The following is a 23,085-nucleotide window of genomic DNA, read 5'->3' on the forward strand; positions in this document are numbered from 1 at the left end:
AAAATTCCCTGTTTAACATCCCTGGGAAGGGAATCCATTAATAAATACTGTCCGACCCAATAAGGACTCCATGCCTCAAGAACGAAGACAAAAGGCGCCTCTGAAATCACCGCCTGTGGTATGAGCCACATCAATGTATCCAAGCACGACATCCATCAAAGATTAAAGGAGCAGAAAAAGGGTACTGCTGTGACCAAACACATGAAATCATGTGCCGACTGCCACAAACAATTAGAATCCAGCAGGGATATTTTCAGGCACTTGCAAATCATGCTGCCGTAAGAGATGGCAGAAAATGAAGATGGAGTTACCCATCAAACCATCCAATCAGGCACACTGATGTTTTCTTAGTGGAAGAGTGGCAAATAGTGTGTGTGTTTATACACACAAACACGCACACCTATTTATTTATTTATTTATTTATTTATTTATTTATGCGCCTCTACTAGACAGATTCCGGAGCGGTGAACAATAAAAGATAAAAGAATAAGAAGATAAAGGAATAAAACTCCAAATATTTTTTAAATTATTATTTTTTAAAACAGAATACCGATCAAAACCATGGCTGGTTAGTCAAGGAAGGCTTCCTGGAATAAGGGCACAATCCTATGGGTTGCGCCCTGGGTACTCGGAAGCCCCTGAACTCGGGGGCTTATGCGTATCCTATGCAGAGAGGGAGGCGCTTCCTGCCTCCCGCACTGCATTTTAGACTCCCGTCTAGGACGGGCGATTTTGCCTGTCTAGCAGAGACTTTTGGGTGGGGGAGGGTGGAGGCTGGGGCGGCCATAGGAAAAGGTGTAAGCCAGCCACCCTGGCCTCTTCCCTTCCCTTCCCCTCCCCGCCCCGAGGAATGCCTCCTTTCCCCTGTCTCCACGCTGTGTTTATGGAGCGTGGAGAGGCAGCCGGCGCAGTTCTCTCCATGCTGGCTTGGAGGGGGAGGGGGGAAAGCGTGGTTTGTAGCTGCTAGGAAGCATAGAACCTTGGCCTGAGCCTCTGATGGGCAGCTTGGCAAGATGCTAATGGCATCCTTTCCTCACCTGCTATGGTGTCCCACCAGTGCCTTATACAAAACACACTACAGGAGGGCAGGCAGCTGGGAAGAATGAATACTACCAGAGCAAACACTATAAAACCCTTCCCTTCACAAACTCCTTAAAATGGACTTCTTTTGACAAGCATAGGGACTAAGCACTATGTTAAGGAACGGTGGACAAGCAGAGCTTTTGTGACTTTCACAATCAGTGCTCCTTTAGAGGTGGCCTGTTTATTAACTGTTTGATCTAGTTCCTGACCCTACAAGAGGCAGGGTTAGATGAAAAGTGCTTCCAGATGGACACCTCCTAGCACTACCAATCAGTGTGGTGGAGTGCAGTGATTAGATGGGGGGGGGGGGCGCTTCTCCATGAGGCTTTTAACCTGCTTACTTTACCAAGGCTTCTGTTTCTGGATTCTTTGTGGGATTAAGATCGACTTGTTTACACATGTATTTTTCTACGGCTTTTCTTTCTCTGCCTTTCTATATGTTCTACTACACAACCACTAGGTGATGCTGTGGAATAGTGGAATTGCGCAAATACACGAGGGTTTTGTGCCGCCATTCACAAAAATACCAGACTTTCCTCATTAGGACCCCCCCCCCCCATAATGGTTACAAAGCATGGGAGAGGCCCTGGAAAATGATGTCGTGTAAAGCACCTGCAAATTACCATGAGCAAGGAATCACGAGCGCACAATAAATGCCTTGTGTAGAAAGGCTTTGGGACTCCAGAGTCCCGGTTTCTAGTCCCCACTTATTCACGAAGCTCACTGGGTGACTTTGGACCATTCAATGATTCTCAGCCTAACCTACCTCACAGGACTGTTGTGAGGATAAAATGAAGAGGAGGAGGATCATGTACACTGCCTTGGGCTCCTTGCAAGAGGAAAAAAAGGTGGGATATAAATGTAATATAAATAAATAAATAATATTAAAGGCGTTGTGCAGCTATTCCATCTTTCCCACCTTAATGGACTTTTTGTGGTAAGAAAAAAGTAGCAGAGGTGGGAATCCATGGGAGGGTTACAGATGGAAGACGATGACGTCTGGACCCTCCATAACATTCTGTGAATGTGGCAGGGCACTTGCACAATACAAGCCTAGTCTGGAAGCTCCCGAAGTCTGGTGTACATACTCAGTAGTAGCTGGTAGAGGAATGAGCCCATAGTTGATAGGAGAGTGTACATGTATCTGGAGCTGATTAGACTACACACAATGCCAAGGTCCCCTCTACAGTAAGTCAACACCCACTGTGCTTATTGAATATTTACTGGTGAAGAAAAATTACTGAAACCAGAAATGCCCACACAAATAGCCTTGAGCAGAAATGTGTAAATTGGAACCTGGGAACAGAGGGAATATGCAGAGAAGCTAGCTGTGGTTCCAAAGAAAATGGACAGGTCTCAGCATGCTTGCTGTTAGTCAAAGCTCTTCAGTAGTTTTCATAACAAGGCATCAGTACATGCCAATAATACAATACAATGTCATTCAGCTCAGTTAGAAACCAAGACCAATTTAGATTTTGTCAGTTCCCCTAAATTTCAAGTCTTGCTTCAGCTGAAAGAAAGGGGGGGGACCACAAAATTGTAGAGAGGAGAACAAACCTCCTTGCCACCGATAAGTCACTAATGAGGCACATGAATTGGAGTCCTCATATAACATTTTTCACCTTTCCAGCTGTGTTTTAAAGCTATTTGTTCAATTTGTATTCCCTATATCCTACGCCTCAGATAGGTGACGCATGTCAGTACACTGACATATTGTTAAATGAGCAAAACAGAAGTACAAAAAATATTGTAAATTATAACCAATGGCTGTTTTCTCAAATGTTTGCTCCAGCAATTGGTTTGATGAAACTATTTCAAACGTAGAGTTTTAACTATAGTGTTACACTGCAACTTAGGTGTGTATACTCCGATAGAGGGCAGCTTGCTTAGTAATGTCCTTTTTCCTTGTTCATTCTAATCTATATCCTAATAATGGACTTGCTGGGTTGTGTGCTGACAAAAGAGCCTAGCTCTCACAAATGGGATGTGTGTATTTTGAGGGTGGGGGAATGGCAGTCACCATGGGGTAGTGGGGTCACCATGTTTTTATAGCATCCATCATTTTGCTTTTCCCACAAGGCCCCAGACGGTTGCAACTTTTAGGATATTATGGGAAAAATAAAATGAGGCTTCGTCACATGGAGCTTTTATCCTGCTATTGAGATTGGTTACTCATGGAAGTCTGCGGGTCCTTTGCATGGCATCGTCAGCCTCCAGGGCATCTCCAGTGGTAAATTACCTTTATTCCATTTGTAAAAAGATTGGAGATAATGAGCTATCCAATTACAGTGCTTGACTTCTGCTTGAGTTGCCTCCTGAAGAGGAAAACCTGCAATAAGAGGCGCTAAACCACAGCGCCATCTAGTGGCTGTATAATGAAACATATCAAAGACTCAGATAAGGGGAAAAAGGAGGGGGGAAAGGGAAAAGTCCATTGCACTACCATGCTGCAAAGCAGGGGTGGGCAACTTATGGTTCTCCAGATGTTTTGGCCTATGACTCCCATTATCTGTCATCATTGACCATACTGGCTAGGGCTGATGGGAGTCGTAGAACAAAACATATGGAGGGCCACAAGCTACCCACCCCTGCTGTAAGGTAAGCCCCCCTCCCCAACTTAAGGAGAACCCATCCATATAGGATAAGGCCCCCAGTTCGCCCTGGAACTGGTCTTTTAAAAATGTTCTTTTTAAAATAAACTGTATAAGGTTATCCACTCTCTCCTTCAGCATTGTTCCAGGACTGAAAGAAGATGTTCTTTAAGCATTTACTCAGGGAGCAGAATTATTTCTGCCACTGCACATGCCGTTTGCATGCTGGGAGGGTTTGCATAATTATACTCGCTGGCACGGCTTGCTGTGTCATGCGAACCCAGCAAGGGTGGCTTGTTGCCGTGGTTAGCAAGTCACCCAGAAACCCACGGGTTGTTTTAGGGTTCTGGGGTGGCTTGTTAACCATGGCAACAAGCTGCCTTCAGCAAGTTTGCATGATGCAGCAAGCTGTGTCAGCGATGTTAATGATGCAACTCCCGCCTCCCCCAGCACATGTACACATGCACAGCACATGTACACCAGCACAGTAGGAAATATGCCACCGTGACTTATTTTCCCCAAACCGGGTATTCCTCCCTCTCAAGCACTACAGTTAATCTTTCCTTGTCTTGAAATCCTTTTATGGTAATATTCACCCTCCAAGAAAAGCTTTCTCTCAAATTCAATAAGAGCGCAATCCTATGGCGGCTAGTCAGCAGCTAGACAGCGATAGGATAGGTCAGTTCCGTGAGAACCAATCTCCACCCCCTCCTGTGCTGCCTAATTCACAATTCAAACATTTAAATAAGTGGTGATTGTATTAAAAGGAAGACACACGCAGACACAAGCAGGTTCACAATTAATTCTGGGTGACTTATGAAAACTAATTGAAAAGATGACCTGGATAGTACCCGAAGAAATGGAGAGCTGGCTTATAAAGCCCTATCACTTGGGTCAAAGAATTATTTGAGTCATGAAAAGGTATAAGCCTCTATTATTCAAGGTCAAAAGTGTACTTTCACTTATCAACTAATGAGCAAGAAATATTGCATGAGGTGCAAACACCAAAAAGCTTGGTATATCTTTGTCTAGAAGTATTTGTCTATTTAGGTTTAATTAGCAAATGTTAAGTGATGAGTTGTTTTCTCAAAGATATAATTCACAATTAATTATATTTAGCCTTAAAGGTGTATGTATACACCTTGTGTGTGTGTGTGTGTGTTAATGTTAAGGGAATTTTTTAGAAGTGAAGTCTGTGAGCCTTAATTTATGGTACAGCAGATACTATAAGCTATGAAATAATCTCTACACAAACTGTGTAAATTTGTTCTGATTTTGTCATGAGGCAGCATCTTCCCATCTCGAAGCTCACCAGGCTTCAACAGGTAGCTGTCAGCTAAACAACCTATTCGGAGCTGAATAGAAAACTTGGTACTTAGACGAATGCTTTCCTTTTAGACGATTAGGCCTGAAAATCTTTGATAGAAATGTTCAAAAAATATTATTTCCCATTAAACTATTAAGATCTTAAAACCTGTAACAATACTCTCCTTTATAATAAGTAGGAAAGTGTCTTGTGTAATACGTTATATTGTGATGTGATGTTAAAAGAAGTATATTTTATAATGAAAATGAAAACTGGATCAAAAGATCCCTTACTAATTCCTGTTAGTATAAAACCGCAGATGGAACTCACCTAAAACAATTTTTGGTGTATCCTCTTTTTGAAGGGTATCAATCAGCCAAAGCTTCTTAAATACTAAAACTATAAATTGAAGGTGCTCCAAAATTTATAACAACGGGGAGGAACCAGACTCATGGCGCCTCAGCACCCATTAATGTGCCCTGCTCCTAATTCAGCTAGGGACACATGTGGAGAAGCCTGTGTGTGTGTGTGTGTGTGCGCGTGCACGCATGGCACGCTCCCTCCTGAATCAGGGCTTGCCAGGAAGCTTAATGGATTCCTGTAGAAGCTCACACTTCACCTCACCCCACTCCACGCTACCAGCTAGGGTGGGAGCAGGAGCAACTTTAACAGGAACTCCAACAATCTAGTGATCTTCCTCACTCATCTTTAAAAAAGCAAACCTAATTTTTTCATTATTCTTTTGGATGAGCTCTCCAGGTTGTCTTTTGGGTTTTTGTTCTTTGCAGTAGGTACAACCATCACTGTATTAATGTAAAACTGGAAAGACTATAAGGGTCTTCAGGCATAAAGTCCCTCAACAGTGCATTTGTATATTATTATCTAGCTATCACAGTACATATAACATGCTACTTCAGTCCCCAAACTGGGTTCTACTAATGATGAAGCAATCTCATAAATAGGAGGGTGCTAGAAATCGACAAGTTTTTTTTTTTTCTCAGTATGATAAGAGCCATTTTGTCTGCATTATTAGGGCCTTTGGTATTTTTCTAATCATAGATTAAACTCAACCTGGAGTGCCCCCCCAGCAAGATTTAAAAAACTCAGTGAAGCACAGTACTTCACAGAATACTTTAAGAGTGGATCTACACTTATGGGTTTTTTCGCTTCCATTGAGGGTTCACTGCCCGTCTTTCACACTACGCAGTAGCCGCCTCGAATTGGAACCGGAATTTCCCACTTCTGTACTCCCGCTTTCAATACCCTGATATCCTGGTATTTCCCCTTAATGTGCTTTGATTGTCCGCCTTCTCTACTGTATCTGGTCGTAGTCCCCTCCCCTGCCTGTCCATATATGGAGGTGTTTGTATTTCCCTCCTGTCCAATCACAGCTCTAGACGGCCCGATGTCATCTTCCGGCTATTGATTGCATAGCTTCCTCAGCACTCAGTGTTTCCTCAGCAACAAGCAAAGGGCTGGATGTGCGCGTGCTTGTCTGATCTCGGAAGCTAAGCAGGGTCGGCCCTGGTCAGTAGTTGAATGGGCGACTGCCTGGGAATCAGGCTTCCTGCACTGAGCAGGGGGTTGTTCCATCCCTTTCAGTGAGACTACGTTTTACCCCCTCCTATCCCCTTGGATTTTTTTAAAAAATTAAGGTGTTATCTTCGAAGAATCATGGCTTCTCCGCCATGTTTTTTTTTCTAATTCAGGCATGATCTTTGAAGATTCGAAGCTGTGAAGCTTCACAGCTTTGAATTTTCGAAGATCATGCCTGAATTAGGAAAAAAAACATCGCGGAGAAGCCACGATTCTTCGATTCTTCGAAGATCATGCCTGAGCTAGAAAAAAAAAATCGCAGAGAAGCTATGGTTCTTCAAAGGTAACGCCTTAATTTTTAAAAAAATCTGGAGCGGGGGATAGGAGGGGGTAAAACGTAGCAGGAAGCCTGATTCCCAGGCAGTCGCCCATCCAACTACTGACTGGGGCCAACCCTGCTTAGCTTCCAAGATCAGACAAGCGTGAACACATCCAGCCCTTTGCTTGTTGCTGAGGAAACATTGAGTGCTGAGGAAGCTATGCAATCAGTAGCTGGAAGACGACATCGGGCCATTGAGAGCTGTGAGCATGGTGGGTGTGGAATCAGCAAAAACAGGAAGAGTTCCTGATCCTCCAATGGGAGCCTCCGTCTTTAAGAGCAGGAAAACAGCACAGCGCTCGAGTGTGAACCGAGCTTGAGAATTCAATGAAGCATCGCAACAGGGAAAATGGGTGTTTTTATCACGTTTTAATGCGAGAGTGTTTATCCTGACGGGACACCAAATTCATTGCGATGGTGGGTGCAATGTAGATCGGCCCTAAGAAGTTGATTCAGGATCTGTTTTAAGTTTAAATTCATTTTTATTTAATAGAATCTCGTTTGCCATCAAAAAGTTTTTAAGATAGTCATCAGCTTCCAAATAAGAAAAATTAAGTCTTAGACCTCCATCGTCAGGAAACTTCTCATCTTTTTTCATGTCTCAGTTGGAGAGAATATAGATGTAATATTTTAAAAGTGATCGCAATGATTCACCTGAAGTGTGATCCCAGCTTCCTCCCCCAACCTGGTGCTCTCCAGATGTGTTGGACTACAACCATAATTCCCAGCCATCATAGCCATGCTGACTTGGAATTATGGGAGCTGTAGTCCAACACTTCTCAAGGATTGAGGAAGGTTGACTTACACATTTCCGTCCCAATCCAGCTAAGGAGATTAGTGTGTGTTAACTGATTTATGCCCTTGCAATGGAGTTTGTGTCAAAAGCTCTTTTCCACATATATGACAGATTGCTTTAATGATTAACTGTGTATATCTTGAAAACCTGTATGGTTCTTATTACCATGGTTCATGTCATTACCTTATGTGAATACTATGCTTGGATTGCATTTTGTATTGGCATTTCAGTTTTGTTGTGGTTTATGGCCAAAACAAATAAAACTTACTTAGTTGTGCCCCAACACAGGAAATGAGATCTCTGTGTGTCAACTGGTTTATGTACACACATCATTTGCTGGATCGGGCACTGTGGACATAAACTGGATACACATTAAGATTTCATACAAGTGAGGATGCAGTCCAACTGGGCTGGGATGTGCATTCTGGTGTGCAAAAATACATCAAAATTCTCCTGCAATTAGTTGATGGTTAACTCATATCTTATGGTCAACTAGAACTAGAATGGGCCCCCTAATACAATAAATTCAAATGATGTTTTGCCATCAGTCCTACACCACCGCATTTTTCAGGGAGGTGTCCACTTAAAAAAAAGAAACATAAATGTTTATATTATGTATGTTCATCCTTCACCTTATTAAAAAATTGCACACATTTAAAAAACAGTTGCAAAATTGCTCACGGGATTTGATAGGGTATGTTGGTGATTTTGCAGGTGCTAGCCCTTTAGAATTGGTTTTTACCTTTTCAAACTTAATTACACTGAAAACATTCAGAACTGGCTTTTTAGAGCTTGCCCTGGGCCAGAAAAATATATACTCATATTAAATGATATCAGGTTGCTTTCTAAATGCCCTACTGCTCTTAATATGCTCTGTCTGTCATCACCCTCATTGTTCAAATGAGTTTGGGGAATATTTAGGTACTTTGTGAGCCCCAAAACACTTATTTGTCTGCATAAGCCATCATGTTGTCCCCTTCTTCAACTCTTTGGGTTGGAGATACCTTCAAACATCGTTAGGGGAAATTTGACTAAAATCTGTCAATCATCCATTTTATGGGGATGTATGTTTTAAGATGTTGACATCTTGCTGTCCATATTATAGCTATGGAAGGATAAGAAAAGGATGGCTTGGCAGCCATATCTTCACTTCCTAAGCGATCCAGACATCCAGACCGAGAGACAGATGAGACCAGGCTATTCAGCCAAGAGGTACCTCCTCAAACTCTCTCAGACCTGGGATCCAAGCATTTTACGAAAGCTTCAGTGTGCAGGTCAGTTTGACTAAAAACAATAAGCCAAGATCAGTGCAGATATATTTCAAGGTAGCCCTTTATGACATGTCGAAACAAAACCATTGTAAACTGATGGGACAGAAAATACAATTGTAGGAAACATGTTTTCAAAATAAATAATGGTCTTTCCAAAGTCCTGTTGCAGTATTGATTAAAATACATGGGGAACAGTCCCACTGATTTCAAGCATAACTAGATAGGACACAAATTGCTACATTTCTGGATGATGTGCAACAAGTTAGAAAGATCTGCCTGAAAGCCTGGAGAGCCTCTACCAGTCAGTGTACTGTAGACCAGGGGAGTTGAGCCTCAGGCCCACAGGCCAACTCCTCCAGGGCTTTCCTCTGGGATTCTGCAGATGGTGATGCCCTTTTACCCTAACCACATGGTGGTTTCCTAGCTTTTGTGCAGGTTTTTTTCCATTCTAGAAGGTTGAAATAAGAACCTAAGACCCTAAGCAGCTAGATCAGGCCAAGGATCCATCTAGTCCAGCATTCTGTTCACACAGTGGCCAACCAACTGCCCACAGGAAACCCACAAGCAGGACAGGAGTGCAACAGCACCCTCCCGCCCATGTTCCCTAGCAACTGGTGTATGTAGGCATACCTCTCCCAATGGCTTAGCTACCTTTAGGAAGTAACTTTAGGAGGTGACTTTCGGAGGTTGCCTTTCGGAGGTAGTTGACTCTCCTAGGGTTTAGTTATTGACAGTAAGAGCTTTAAGCTAAACTCTACTGGTAATTTTGGTGTTTTGGCTCTGCCTCTTTTGCCTTTGGCCCTGCCCACTACTGCAGCCCTGGGAGCTTCTCTGAAATTGAATTTGGCCCTTGAGCTAAAAGAGGTTTGGCACCCTGACTGTAGACAATACTGAACTAGATGGACCAATGATCTGGCTCAGTATAAGGCCACTTCTTGCATTACTTCTTCTTTCAAATCACATATGTATGTTGTTATATACATTTCAGGATACATCAAGGACCCTTTTTTGCTTGAGGGAAACTCACCAGATCGCAGAAAGAAACTACAGGATCTGTCAGCTGTCCCACCAAAATATAATCTTCTGCATATTTTGTGCTCACCTTGTCCATACTTACAGACTGAGTTAGATGAACAAGAGGCTAATCCAGGTACAGTAGAAAATGAATATATTTTAACATGACACACAGAAATTTATGATTTGATTTTAATGTCTGTACAGGGAGCTTCAGCTAAAATGACAACTGTATCTGTTCCTGGTACAGTCAGTCATAACTAATGTATGTCAGACCATTGCCATATCTTGTTTGGACTACTGTAACATGTTCTATGTGGGGCTGCCCTCAAAAAACGCTTGAAAATGTTTAGCTGCTAAACTTTTGGCTGGGAATGTGCTGGGATTATGTGACCCCTTTATTGCATCAGCTGTGCTGGCTGCCAGTTAGTTTCTGACGGGGCCGGCCCTACCATTAGGCAGAGTGAAGCAGTCGCCTCAGGCAATAGATGATGGGAGGTGGCAGCAAGGTGTTGTAGGAGAGAGCTTTGGGTCACGTGGCCTACCCTGCACCCCCTAAGATATCCTGCTGCCTTCAGGTGTGGAAGAGGATGCCCTCCATGGAGGAGGTGGCGGAAGTGTGGCGGAGGAAGATTCAACTACCAGTCCATTTGGTTTTTGTACATGGAATGGGAGGGGTCACCATCTTGTCCTTGCCTCAGGCAGCAAAATGTCTTCAGCCAGCCCTGGTTTCTGAGTGCAGTTCAAGATGCTGGTTATTGGCTTTAGAGCTCTAAACAGCTTGAGGCAGGACTACTTGAAAGACTGTCTCCTAAGCTGCATGCCCATTAAGATCAGCTGTTGTGTCCTCTTGCATGCATACCTTCTGAGGTATGGTCAGAGGCAACTCGCAAGAGGGCTTTCTCTGTGGCATTCACCCATTTCATGGAACTCCCAGCCCCAAGATCTTCCTTCCGCACCTTCCTCTCTATCTAGATTATTGCTCTGTGCCATGGCAATCATGCCATGGGGTTCCACAGGGCTCTATTTTATCCCCCATGCTGTTTAACATCTACATGAAACTGCTGGGGGAGGTTATCCGGAGGTGTGGGCTGAGGTGCCATCAATATGCGGATGACACCCAGCTCTACCTCTCTTTCTCATCAAAACCAGGTGAGGCAGTGGCTGTTCTGAATCAGTGCCTGGACACGGTAATGGACTGGATGAGGGCCAACAAACTGAAACTCAATCCAGACAAGACAGAGGTACTGTTAGTGGGTGGTTCGTCTGCCCGGCTAGGTGATATTCAACCTGTTCTGGAGGGGGTTGCACTCCCCCTAAAGGATCAGGTTCGTAGTTTGGGGGTGCTCTTGGATCCAGAACTTTCACTTGAGGCACAGGTGAACTCAGTGGCACGGAGCACTTTTTATCAGCTTAGGCTGGTATACCAACTACACCCTTATCTGGACAGAGATAGCCTAGCTACAGTTATCCATGCTCTGATAACTTCTCGTCTGGATTACTGCAATGCGTTATACGTGGGCCTGCCTTTGAAAACGGTCCGGAAACTTCAGCTGGTCCAAAATAGGGCAGCAAGATTGTTAACAGGGACTGGCCTGCGAGCTCATATTACGCCAGTACTTTTCCAGCTGCACTGGCTGCCAGTCCATTTCCGGGCCCAATTCAAAGTGCTGATGTTAACATTCAAAGCCCTTAATGGCTTGGGGCCAAGTTACCTGAAGGATCGCCTCCTCCCATATGTGCCTGCCCAGACCTTAAGATCATTGTCAGCGGCCCTTCTTCGTGAGCCCCTGCCAAAGGAAGTGAGGCGGGTGGCTACTAGGAGGAGGGCTTTTTCTGCTGTGGCACCCCGGCTCTGGAATGAGCTCCCTAGTGAGGTTCGCCTGGCACCTACATTGTATTCCTTTCGGCGCCAGGTGAAGACCTTTTTATTTTCCCAGGCATTTTAGCATTTTAGCTTTCTAAATTTTTAGCTTTGCTGTTTTAAATCTGTATTTTAAACTCCTGCACTGCTGCTAGGTTTTATTGTGGTTGTATTGTTATATTGTGGTTTTAATGTTCTGTATATTTTAAATTGTTTTATTGTGTGCTGTTTGGTTTTAATTTTTGTGAACCGCCCAGAGAGCTTCGGCTATTGGGCGGTATAGAAATGAAATGAATGAATGAATGAATGAATGAATAAATAAATAAATAAAAATTCCACTGGCAGTTGAAGACATTTCTCTTTCAACAGGCAATTGATTCTGCTGCCTAATTTAGGGCGCAATCCTATTGATTGTGCCCTCACCACTTGGAAACCCCCAAGCTTAGAGGCTTCTGAGTTTCCTGTGCCCTGCCATGCAGAAACTGGCAGATCACTTCCCCATTCTCTGATCTCCTGCATTTTCGCCAAATGGGCTTTTCAGCCCATCTAGCAAGGGCGCTTTGGAGGGGGAGTAGCCTCAAGATAAATCATATCCTGGCCTCTCCAGTCTCTTCCCCCCCCTGCCCACCAGAATGCCCCCTTTCCCCCCTCAGATTTTCTGACCTCAGAGAGGCAGCCAGCGTGGTTCTCTCCATGCTGACTGCAAGGGGGAGGGGTCTGGAGTCAGATCTCCAACCCCCACTTCTGAGGTCAGAGAGCTGTCTCCAACCTTGGAGGGGCTTTATGAGCCATCCTGTGGTCTCTGGGATGCTCTCCCAGGAACCATAGGATTGCTTTCTTAGGGTGCAATCCTATGGCTGCTAGACAGCAGCTAGATGGCCATAGGATTGGTTGGTTCCTGGAGAGCCGCCTCCCCACCCCCTCCCCCACCACCTTGTAGGTGGTGTGGATCGTCCCCGGACTCCGGGCTTGTAAGAACAGCACGGAGCGGGGCAAAAGGGGGCATTCCCGGGGGCAGGGAGTGCGGAAGTGCTGGTATGATGCTTCCTATGCATTGTCTGGCCTCCCCACTGTGCACTCTGATGTCCCACAGCTAGACAGCCAAAATCAGCCATCTAGCTGCGAATGCTGGGTGGCTGCAATGCAGAGGAGATGATCCTGTCTGCATGCCTCCAGCCATGCATTGGATAGGCGGTCACCTCCGAGTTCAGAGGCAGCCACCTATCCCAATAGGATTGCTCCCTCCATGTACTGAATATTAGTTTGGGCTCTTTGTGTTTTTGTGTTGATGCTGCTTTGAGTTTGGTAATAATGATGGATTATTGTTACTTTCATGTCATTCATATATATATATATATATATATATATATATAGTAAACTGCTTTGAGTGACTCCTTTTTGGAGTGGAAAATCAGGATATACATTATTGCATAAATAAATAATACTAATTATTAGAACAATGCCATCCAGTGCTGTGTTAACAATACAGTTTTCACAGATCATTATACATGATATGTGAAAACTGCCCGACCATGCCAGCATATACACACTCAGGAATAAGCCCCGTTAAGCACAGTGGGGTTTACATCTGAGTAAACATATATAGGCTTGTGCTGTAAATATCGTACTTTTTCCCTAAGCGAGGACGTATTTTCTGTGTTACGTGACCACTTCATCTTGTGCTGCGATACTGACATCCTCACCTATCCTGCAGTCCTTGGCCCTTCATTTCACAAGCAATCTGAGAATAAAGCCAGGCTGGTAGAAGACTATGAAGAAGGGGGAAATGCCAGAGAAAGAGCTCGAATTCCTTTAAGGATTTCAGTAAGAAGACTGAGCTTTCACCTGAGACCGCAGCATACAAAAGAGAACACCTGGAGTCAGAATACAGCATGTAGAGGAATCCCAGAGGTATTACAAGTTTTTTCCTAGCATTCTACTACCGTCTGCCAGTTAGTGATTTCCTGATTCCCTTCAATACAGATACAAGACTAGCCAAAATATTCTTCTTGGGAGTGGCTTGAACGCCTCAGAGTTCCAACAACACTAGCTAAATTGTATTTTAGTTATTCAACAGAAAAAGGGAAGCAGAGATGTACTTGGTGCAGTTGTGACTGAATTTTACATCTGTTTGGTGGGCTAACATGTTCGTAGTTTTGCTCAAAGGTGTAAGAATGGAACCACATTAGTAGCACTTCTGGGGACTATGTTGTAAGGACAAAGATGAGAAGGTTATCCATTCCCTCAGGGTTTGCAGGTTTATATTTAATGAGCAGGGCCGAAAGAAACCAACTTCTGGGGCTTAGCATTGCAAGCTTTGAAACTTCCCTCACACTGCAGATAGAAGGTGACGTCACTATCATTAGTCCAGGGTCATTAACAGTAGCTCATTCAACAGTACCTCACTGAACGTAACTATAAGAGCATTCTGAAGTTTAGCAAGCAATGGAGCCGCTTGGTAATTTCAGAGCCTTGATTTAACAGTCTTCTGGAGTGGGGTGGGGGCTTTAGACAGCCATGTATATTACTTCAGTTGTGAAGCACACAAGAAACATTTCTCATCTCTCCTCCCTGCCGTTCCATGCATCACAACTATCTCTACATTCCTGGTATGTTAAAGCAACAACAATAAAACTTTGGCAACCCTGATGAAAAAATCATAATGCTCTGAGGATATGCAGTTTTGCATTTTAAACTCACATCAGCCATAGCACCATCATAACTACAGGTATAAAGTGGAGTTTGTGTGATGCCGTTGTCACTTGCCACTCTCTGAATGGTCATTCCCCCCCACACACACACACAGGCTGTGGGGTCCTGGCCTTTGACCCCAAGGTTCAGCCCTCATTTCAGTGCTGTAGTAGCAAGGGGGCTCTGGATGTGTTAAGTAATTTAGACAGGACTAGCATTGTAGTTTTTGAGGCTTCCTAATCATGTGATGACCAAGTGCTCTAGAGGGTACGGCTCTTGTACCTTTCATAGCTGAATGGAAAAAGTCTATATCTGTCATGGCATAGCTAGGGATGTTGGAGAAATCCACAATGGAATCAAATGAGTTTGGATTTCTATGAATCTGACCCACGAATCCCGAAGCAGACTGGCTTTTCCCAGGTTGCATGGATTCCACGGACTTGCAGACCTTTTTTTTTTTTTTTAACTTTCTGGAATTTTATGCAAATTTAGTCGTAGAAGAATGAGTAAAATAAAAAAAAAAAAACACCAGTGGAAAATGTGTATTTTCCCCATAGGCAAAGCATGAAAATCATGTGCATTTGGGGGTGGATTTGTACATTTTCACGAGAGCAAATTTTTGCAAATGTGATATTTGCACAAATTTGGGAAATGACAAGAATCATAGATATAGAGTAGCAGTACTGGTATGTGAAGAAATTAAAAAATCGATTTTGAATGCTGTAAGGTACTTGGAGAGATTAATAATGATACAGCTGAAGTCCCAAGTTGGTAAAATTAATATACAAATATATACCTCTACAGCAGATAAAAGTGATTACAAAATTGATGACTTTTATGATCAAATAAATTAGGCTCTTAAAATAACTAAGAAATATGACATCGATATAATTTTTGGAGATTTGAATGCAAAAGTAGGGGAAGGAAAAGTCGGTGAGTATGTTGGAGTTTAGGTAACAGAAATGATAGAGGTGAAAAGCTGATAGAGTTTTGTCAAATGAAGGATCTGGTTATAACAAATACATGGCTTAAACTTCTGAAAAGAAGACTATATACAAGGACATCTCCTAGACATACAAAAGAGAATATCATCAGAAATCAAACTGATTTTATCAACATTAATAAAAGATATAGAAATGCCATCAAATCAGTAAAAACATATCCAGGTACTGATGTAAAATCAATCACAATTCAGTTGTTGCAGTTTTTAATATAAGATTAAAGAAATTAAGAAAGAAAATAACAACACAAAGCTTAAATATCGACATGCTTAGAAATACCGAAATAAAAGAAGAGGTGAAGAGAAAAATAAAGGAGAATTTACAAAATATTAAAAACAACAATGAAACCCACTTAAATGTCAATGAAAGGTGGAATAAAATAAAATAAGCTATATTGAAAGCAAGTAAGACCAATTTTAAAAAGAATAGATTTAAAGGAAAGCAAAAATGGATGACCTCTGAGATCCTGGCTTTGATGGAAGAAAGAAGAAAATATAAGGGATGTGACACAATAAAATATAATGATATACATAAGATCATAGAAGCAAAAGAGAAATGTATAGTAGGCAGATGTAAAGAAATTGAAGAACTAGAAAGCAAGTATGACACATTTGGGTTACATAAAAAAGTGAAGGAGGTGACAGCTGCAGGGAAAAAGAAACAGTCCGATTTACTAAAAGATAGACATGGAACAATCATAGCAGAATTACCACAAAAACTTAAGAGATAGGAAAACTATATTAAGGAATTATTTGATGATATAAGACCAGAGTTGAATAAAGAGGATGGAGTTAAGAGATGGACCTGATATAATGTGTGAGAAGGTAGAATATGTTATAAGGAATGTAACGGAAAAGAAGGCTGTCAGTCCTGATGGGATACCAATTGAATTACTCAAGTTTATTGAAGGGGATGAAATACAACTCTTGGTACATTTATATAATACTATCTATACAACTGGTATCTGTCAGGAGTGCTTCTGAGTGCAGGGAGTGGGAGAGCAGTTCAGATTCTGAACAGGAACAGCCAGACATGGGGGAGGTATGTTCCCTGGCTAGTCCAGATATGGATAGGCAGGGTCCTCAGGTTTCAAAGGTCCAGCTGGAGGAAGGTCCCTCGTCACCCCCCCCCCCATGAGAGACAGCGAAGAGGGAGAGGCGGTGTTTGGTGAGTCTGAATTAATAGATGCAAGGCGCAGACGCAGAGCCAAGAGGGAGATGGCCGGGGCAGAACTTAGAAGCAGCACTAAGAAGCCTCATGAGAGAGGGAGAGAGCTTCCCCCACCCTTTAAGTTAGGCTAGTGAGCCCACCTTTTCTTTCAAACCGTGGACAACTTTCGCAGCTACCTTTTGAACCTCCTGAAGGCATTTTACTTGCAGACTGAGAGTCACTGAGAATTTGCATCTGTATGACCCTTTGTGGTAATGGAATTAAAAGCTGTAGATTGAAGCCTCTTGTCTGTGTTTGATTGGCATTTGAAGATCAGTGGAGGCAAAGGGAAACCTGACAGTATCATACCAAGAGAATGGCTTAAATCACCATTCGTAGTATTGCCCAAAAAAGACAATGCTAAAGAAATGCTCTAAATACAGAACAATCAGCCTTATGTGCCATGCATTAAAAATATTTCTTAAAATTATTCACAATTGAATGTATAAGAAATTAGAATGATATATAAGTGAAACGCAGTTTGGATTTACAAGTGGGATGAGAACAAGAGAAGCAGTATTTGGAGTTAACATCTTAATTCAAAGATGTCTTGATATGAATAAAGACATATACTTGGCATTTATTGATTACGAGAAAGCATTTGATAAAGTTCGTCACGAGCGATTGATTGACATACTGAGAAAAACTGATATCGATAGTCAAGAGATTCGGATTATAGAAAATTTGTATTGGAATCAAACAGCCTCAGTTCGTACAGATGGAGAGTTATCTGAAGAAATTCAAATCCAAAGAGGAGTAAGAAAAGGCTGTGTTCTATCACCTGTGCTGTTCAATTTATATTCTATATATGTTATATTCTGAAGCTATATTTAATGAAGCACTTGCCGAACAAATGGCTGGCATAAACATCGATGGAAAAATAATTAACACAGTTCGAAACACTGATGACATCGTAGTAATGACAGATAATATATCCAATTTACAAAAATTATTACATCGGATTAATAAAGTAACTAATGAGTATGGCCTTAAAATAAATACCAAGAAAACAAAATATATGGTGATAAGCAAAAAGCCTTTTACTGCATTTAATGCTATGATAAATAATATGCCAGTTGAGTGAGTCACAAAATACAAATACCTAGGAACTTGGCTCAATGAAAGAAATGAACAAACACAAGAGATAAATGCAAGAGTGGACATGGCAAGAACAGCATTTGTTAAAATGAAACAATTATTATGTAATCGGGACCTAAATCTTGCAGTAAGGATTCAGATGGTAAGATGCTATATGTTTTCAACATTATTTTACGGAGTGGAGGTTTGGGCACCTAAAAAGAACAATCTGAGGAAGATCGAATCCTTTGAAATGTGGATATACCAACGCAAGCTGAAAATACTGTGGATTGATCGAGTAACACATGAGAACGTACTATGCAGGACCATCAAGAGAAGAAAGTTAAAATACTTTGGTCATATTATCCAAGGTGAAAATTACACCATACTCCAACTTATTATGCAAGGGAAAATGGAAGGAAAAAGATCAGCTGGAAGAAGACCAACATCATGGTTAAAGTATCTGAGGGAATGGTTCAGCTGCATTTCTATGCAACTATTCAGAGCAGTGGCATCAAAACCAAAAATAGCTGTAATGATAGCTACCCTCTGATAGGAGATGGCACCTTAAGAAGAAGATGGGAAATTGGAAAAAAGTCTGATTCCACCAATGAGCTGACAACGAAACAAAAGGCACCTGACAGTCCGTTAAATGCAGATGGAACTGGTTTTACAAAATCTGTACATCCCTGGGTATAGCACAGCAGAGGCATGGCCTGGTACAAGTGAGGACCTGATAATTTATGGTGAGATGGGGCTAAGGGAGGGTGGAAATAGTGGGTTGCAAGCCAACGCCTCCCTCCTCTGCTTTAGTGTGACTGTTCCAACTGAGTTTTATGACGTACATTTATGTACAGGTTGATGTAAGTGGTTCTGAATACAAAAGAAGAGTGGGATATCATCATCATCTTCTGCAAAACATGACCCCTCCAGGAAATTGTGTGGCGGATAACTTCCTCCTACAGAAAGTAGAGGAAGGAACTAGAGGATCGGCTATCCTTGACTTGATCCTAACCCACAGAGATGACTTAGTGGATAAAGTAGCAGTTATAGGAACTCTGGGGAAAAGCGACCATGTTGCACTTGAGTTCTTGGTTCTAAGGGAAGCAAAAGCCGAGTGTAGTCAAAAGCATACCCTGGATTTTAGGAAAGCTGATTTTAATAAACTCAGAACAATGATCAGTAAGGTCCCTTGGCAAGCGACTCTAATGAGAAAAGGAGTCCAAGATGGATGGGAGCTTTTAAAAAAGGAAATTCTCAAGGCACAATCACAAACAATTCCAACAAGAAGAAAAGGTGGAAGACAACAGAAGAAGCCAATGTGGCTTCACAAAAAGCTTAGGGATGACCTGAAAACAAAAAAGGACACATATAGGAAGTGGAAAGAAGGCCAAGTAACAAAGGAAGAGTACAGGCAGGTAGCACAGAATTGCAGGGATGGCGTCAGGAAGGCTAAAGCTGAGAACGAGCTGAGGTTAGCGAGGGATGCTAAAAACAACAAAAAGGCTTTCTTCAGCTATGTGCATAGTAAAAGGCAGAGGAAAGAAATGGTTGTTCAGCTATTAAATAAGGATGGCAAAACGATAACAGATGACAAAGAAAAGGCAGAGGTGCTCAATTCCTACTTTGGCTCAGTCTTCTCCCAAAAGAGGGTCTATGAGCCCCCTGGCAAAGGCGAAGTGCAGGCTGAAGGGGCAGAATTGCAGCTTGAGATCGATGGGCATATGGTCAAGGAACACCTAATTCCTTTGAATGAGTTCAGATCTCCAGGGCCAGATTAACTGCATCCTAGAGTAATAAAGGAACTGGCAAAAGAACTCTCAGAACTGCTATCTATTCTCTTTGAGAAATCATGGAGGACGGGGGAAGTGCCAGATGACTAGAGGAGGGCTAACGTTGTCCCTATCTTCAAAAAGGGTAAAAAGGAGGAACCTGGGAACTACAGACCAGTCAGTCTGACATCAATCCCTGGGAAAATTCTGGAGCAGATGAGAAAGCAATCCATCTGGAAGCACCTTGAAAACAATGCCGTGATCACTCGAAGCCAACATGGATTTGTCAAAAACAAGTCCTGCCAGACAAATCTGATCTCATTTTTTGATCAAGTAACCTCCCTTGTAGACCGTGGGAATGCTGTAGACATCATATACCTCGACTTCAGCAAGCTTTCGACAAAGTGCCCCATGATATCCTGATGAGCAAACTAGCTCAAAGTGCGCTTGATGAAACAACGATCCGGTGGATCCACAGTTGGCTACAGAATCGGACTCAAAAAGTGCTTATCAATGGGACCTTCTCAAACTGGGGAGAGGTAACAAGCGGGGTACCGCAGGGCTCAGTCCTGGGCCCAGTGCTCTTCCACATTTTTATTCATGACTTGGAGGAGGAGGTGCAGGGAATGCTGATCAGATTTGCAGATGACACAGAATTGGGCGGGATAGCTAATACTTTGGAAGACAGAAACAAAATTCAAAGTGATCTGGATAGGCTGGAGCGCTGGGCAGAAAACAACAGAATGACATTTAATAGGGATAAATGCCAAGTTCTGCACCTAGGAAAAAGAAACCAAATGCACAGTTACAAGATGGGGGATACGTGGCTCAACAACACTACAAGTGAGAAAGATCTTGGAATTGTTGTCGATCACAAGCTGAATATGAGCCAACAATGTGATGTGGCTGCAAAAAAGGCAAATGCTATTTTGGGCTGCATTAATAGAAGCATAGCTTCCAAATCCCAGGAAGTACTAGTTCCCCTCTACTCAGCACTGGTTAGGCCTCATCTGGAGGACTGTGTCCAGTTCTGGGCACCACACTTTAAGAAGGATGCAGACAAACTGGAGAGGGTTCAGAGGAGGGCAAGAAAGATGATCAGAGGACTGGAAACAAAGCCCTATGAAGAGAGGCTGAAAGAACTGGGCATGTTTAGCCTTGAGAAGAGAAGACTGAGGGGAGATATGATAGCACTCTTCAAGTACTTGAAAGGTTGTCTCAGAGAAGAAGGCCAGGATCTCTTCTTGATCATCCCACAGTGCAGGACACGGAATAATGGGCTCAAGTTACAGGAAGCCAGATTCCGGCTGAACATCAGGAACAACTTCCTGACTGTTAGAGCAATACGACAATGGAACCAATTACCTAGGGAGGTGGTGGGCTCTCCCACACTGGAGGCGTTCAAGACGAGGCTGGACAGCCATCTGTCAGGGATGCTCTGACTTGGATTCCTGCATTGAGCAGGGGGTTGGACTCAATGGCCTTGTAGGCCCCTTCCAACCCTACTATTCCATGGTTCTATGATTCACCCCTTAGTTTGATACATGTACACTAGACACATGACACATGTACACTTGGAACAAAACAGTTCCAGTGGCTTGGGGCTGAAAATGGGGTGATTTACTGGCTAATGGGGAATCATTTGCCCCCGCTCTTCCAATAGCTTTAGCAAGGCTGGAAGACCTCTACCATCCTCAGCTATCCTTGCCAAGGTCATCTGAATGCTGGGGAGGGGTCAGAGGAGGTTCAACACAGAATATAGATAATTTAGCTATTTTATCCTTTTCTTAGGGATGGTTCTCGCATGGCCTCAGCATAGAGGTATTACACACAGTGGAGCAGGACATGGAAATGAGTGACCTGTAGTCTTGAAAACTCCTCGCCATCCACCATATATAGTGCATTTAATGTGAGCCAGCCTTCTGTGTATGCATTTGTATACAGCACAGGTGCAGAACCTCAGGCTCGGGGGCCAAATCCGGCCGGCCTAGGATGCCAATCCAGCCCTCCAGGTTTCCCAGATGGCTATGCCCCCTTCCCCATGCCCCACCCCCTTTCCCCCAACCACCAATCGTTTTGGTGGTTTCCCAGCTTTTGTGCAGCTTTCCCCCCAATTCTGAAAGGTTGAGATGCATCTCCTAAGGCTGGCAGTACGAACTTTAAGTGTAGGTATGGCTGGCATTTTATCTATGCTCCTTTTGCCTTTGGCCTCATTCTCCACTGGAATACAGCCCACAAGGCCTTTTCCGAAATGGAATTTGTCCCTTGGGCTGAAAGAGGTTCCCCACCCCTACTGTACGGTACACCTCAATATGTCCACTTTTTTGTGGTAAGAAAGGGGGGCCTACACAATCATAAGAGGGGGGGCTACCCAATTATGAGCGTATACCTCCCTCATACTCTCCCCAAAGGCTCCCACAAGTGTAAGAAGATGGGTGCATCCTCCTGCATTTAGGTCTTTTGCCCCAAAGCCATGTGTAAACTAGACCAAAGTTTTAGGCCATAACTGTTGCTGCAGAGGAGAGAAAAGCCGCACTTGCAGAAATTCCCTCATCTTCACAATTTACAAAGCTACGCAAGATTAGTTTTCTGCTGTCTCTTCAGCCAGATTCCTGGTGCTTTTCAAATATTGCCATCACTGCTTCTTGACACCTCTTCCTTTTCACATAAAGGTAATAGCTTCTCCCTCACAGGGGAATGGGTAAAGTGAAGCCACACACACTGCAGTGTGTGTATGTGAAGGAATTGGCAGAATTTTAGAATGTAGCTCCAAACTGCCTTAAATTAGGAGCCCCTCCTTTATCCTCTCTTGTCCTCTCTGTTAACTAGGACAAAGCAGACATCATTTTAACCAACTACTACAGTCTTTAATTCAGTTTGATCCCTTTAGCCTTTGAGTTTAACACCACTTGGCTCCCCCTGCTGACTTAAAACAGAAATGTTGGTGGTACAACAGTTGTTTTTTCACCCAAAGTGCTAGCCCCCAGTGACTCAAAGTAAAATTGACACTTGAGGTAGAACATCCAAATGGTGGCGCATATATATATATATATCTATAGTGTGTGTGTGTGTGTATACACACACACATACACAGTTAGGACCAGAAATATTGGAACAAGGATAAGTCTTTTGGTAGTTGGCCTCTGTATACCACCACATTGAAGTTGGAAGGAAACACACCCAGATGGGAGCGAAGTCAGGACTTTCAGCTGTAATTGAAGGGGTTTGACAAAAGTGGGGCACTACCCATTCAGGAAATACAGCCAGTGGCATACACCCCCCTACCATCATTGGTGGCTCATAAGTAATGGAACAAACCAACATCATTTCAAACTTAAGGATCGCCTTTAATACCTGGATGAAAATCCTTTGCAGTCAAGGACTGCCTGAAGTCTGGAACCCATGGACATGAACAAATGCTGAGTTTCCTCCATCAAGATGCTTTGCCAGGCCTTTACTGCAGCTGCCTTCAGCCACTGCTTGTTTGTGGGTCTT

At 43.0% G+C, this 23,085-nt stretch overlaps 1 protein-coding gene across 1 annotated transcript in view; it reads left to right on the forward strand.

Annotated features, from left to right (window-relative positions):
- Positions 1-23,085, forward strand: part of KIAA2012 (KIAA2012 ortholog) — a 106,396-nt gene that overhangs the window by 10,108 nt on the left and 73,203 nt on the right. The window contains exons 3-5 of the mRNA XM_084818035.1: positions 8,797-8,965; positions 9,951-10,112; positions 13,555-13,751. Coding sequence (XP_084674161.1) covers positions 8,797-8,965; positions 9,951-10,112; positions 13,555-13,751 — 528 coding nt within the window. The remainder of the gene's footprint in view (positions 1-8,796; positions 8,966-9,950; positions 10,113-13,554; positions 13,752-23,085) is intronic.

Source organism: Heloderma suspectum, chromosome 1, assembly GCF_057233095.1.
Source record: "Heloderma suspectum isolate Gila_16-S chromosome 1, 16-S_ref, whole genome shotgun sequence".
Taxonomy (NCBI): Eukaryota; Metazoa; Chordata; class Lepidosauria; order Squamata; family Helodermatidae; genus Heloderma; species Heloderma suspectum.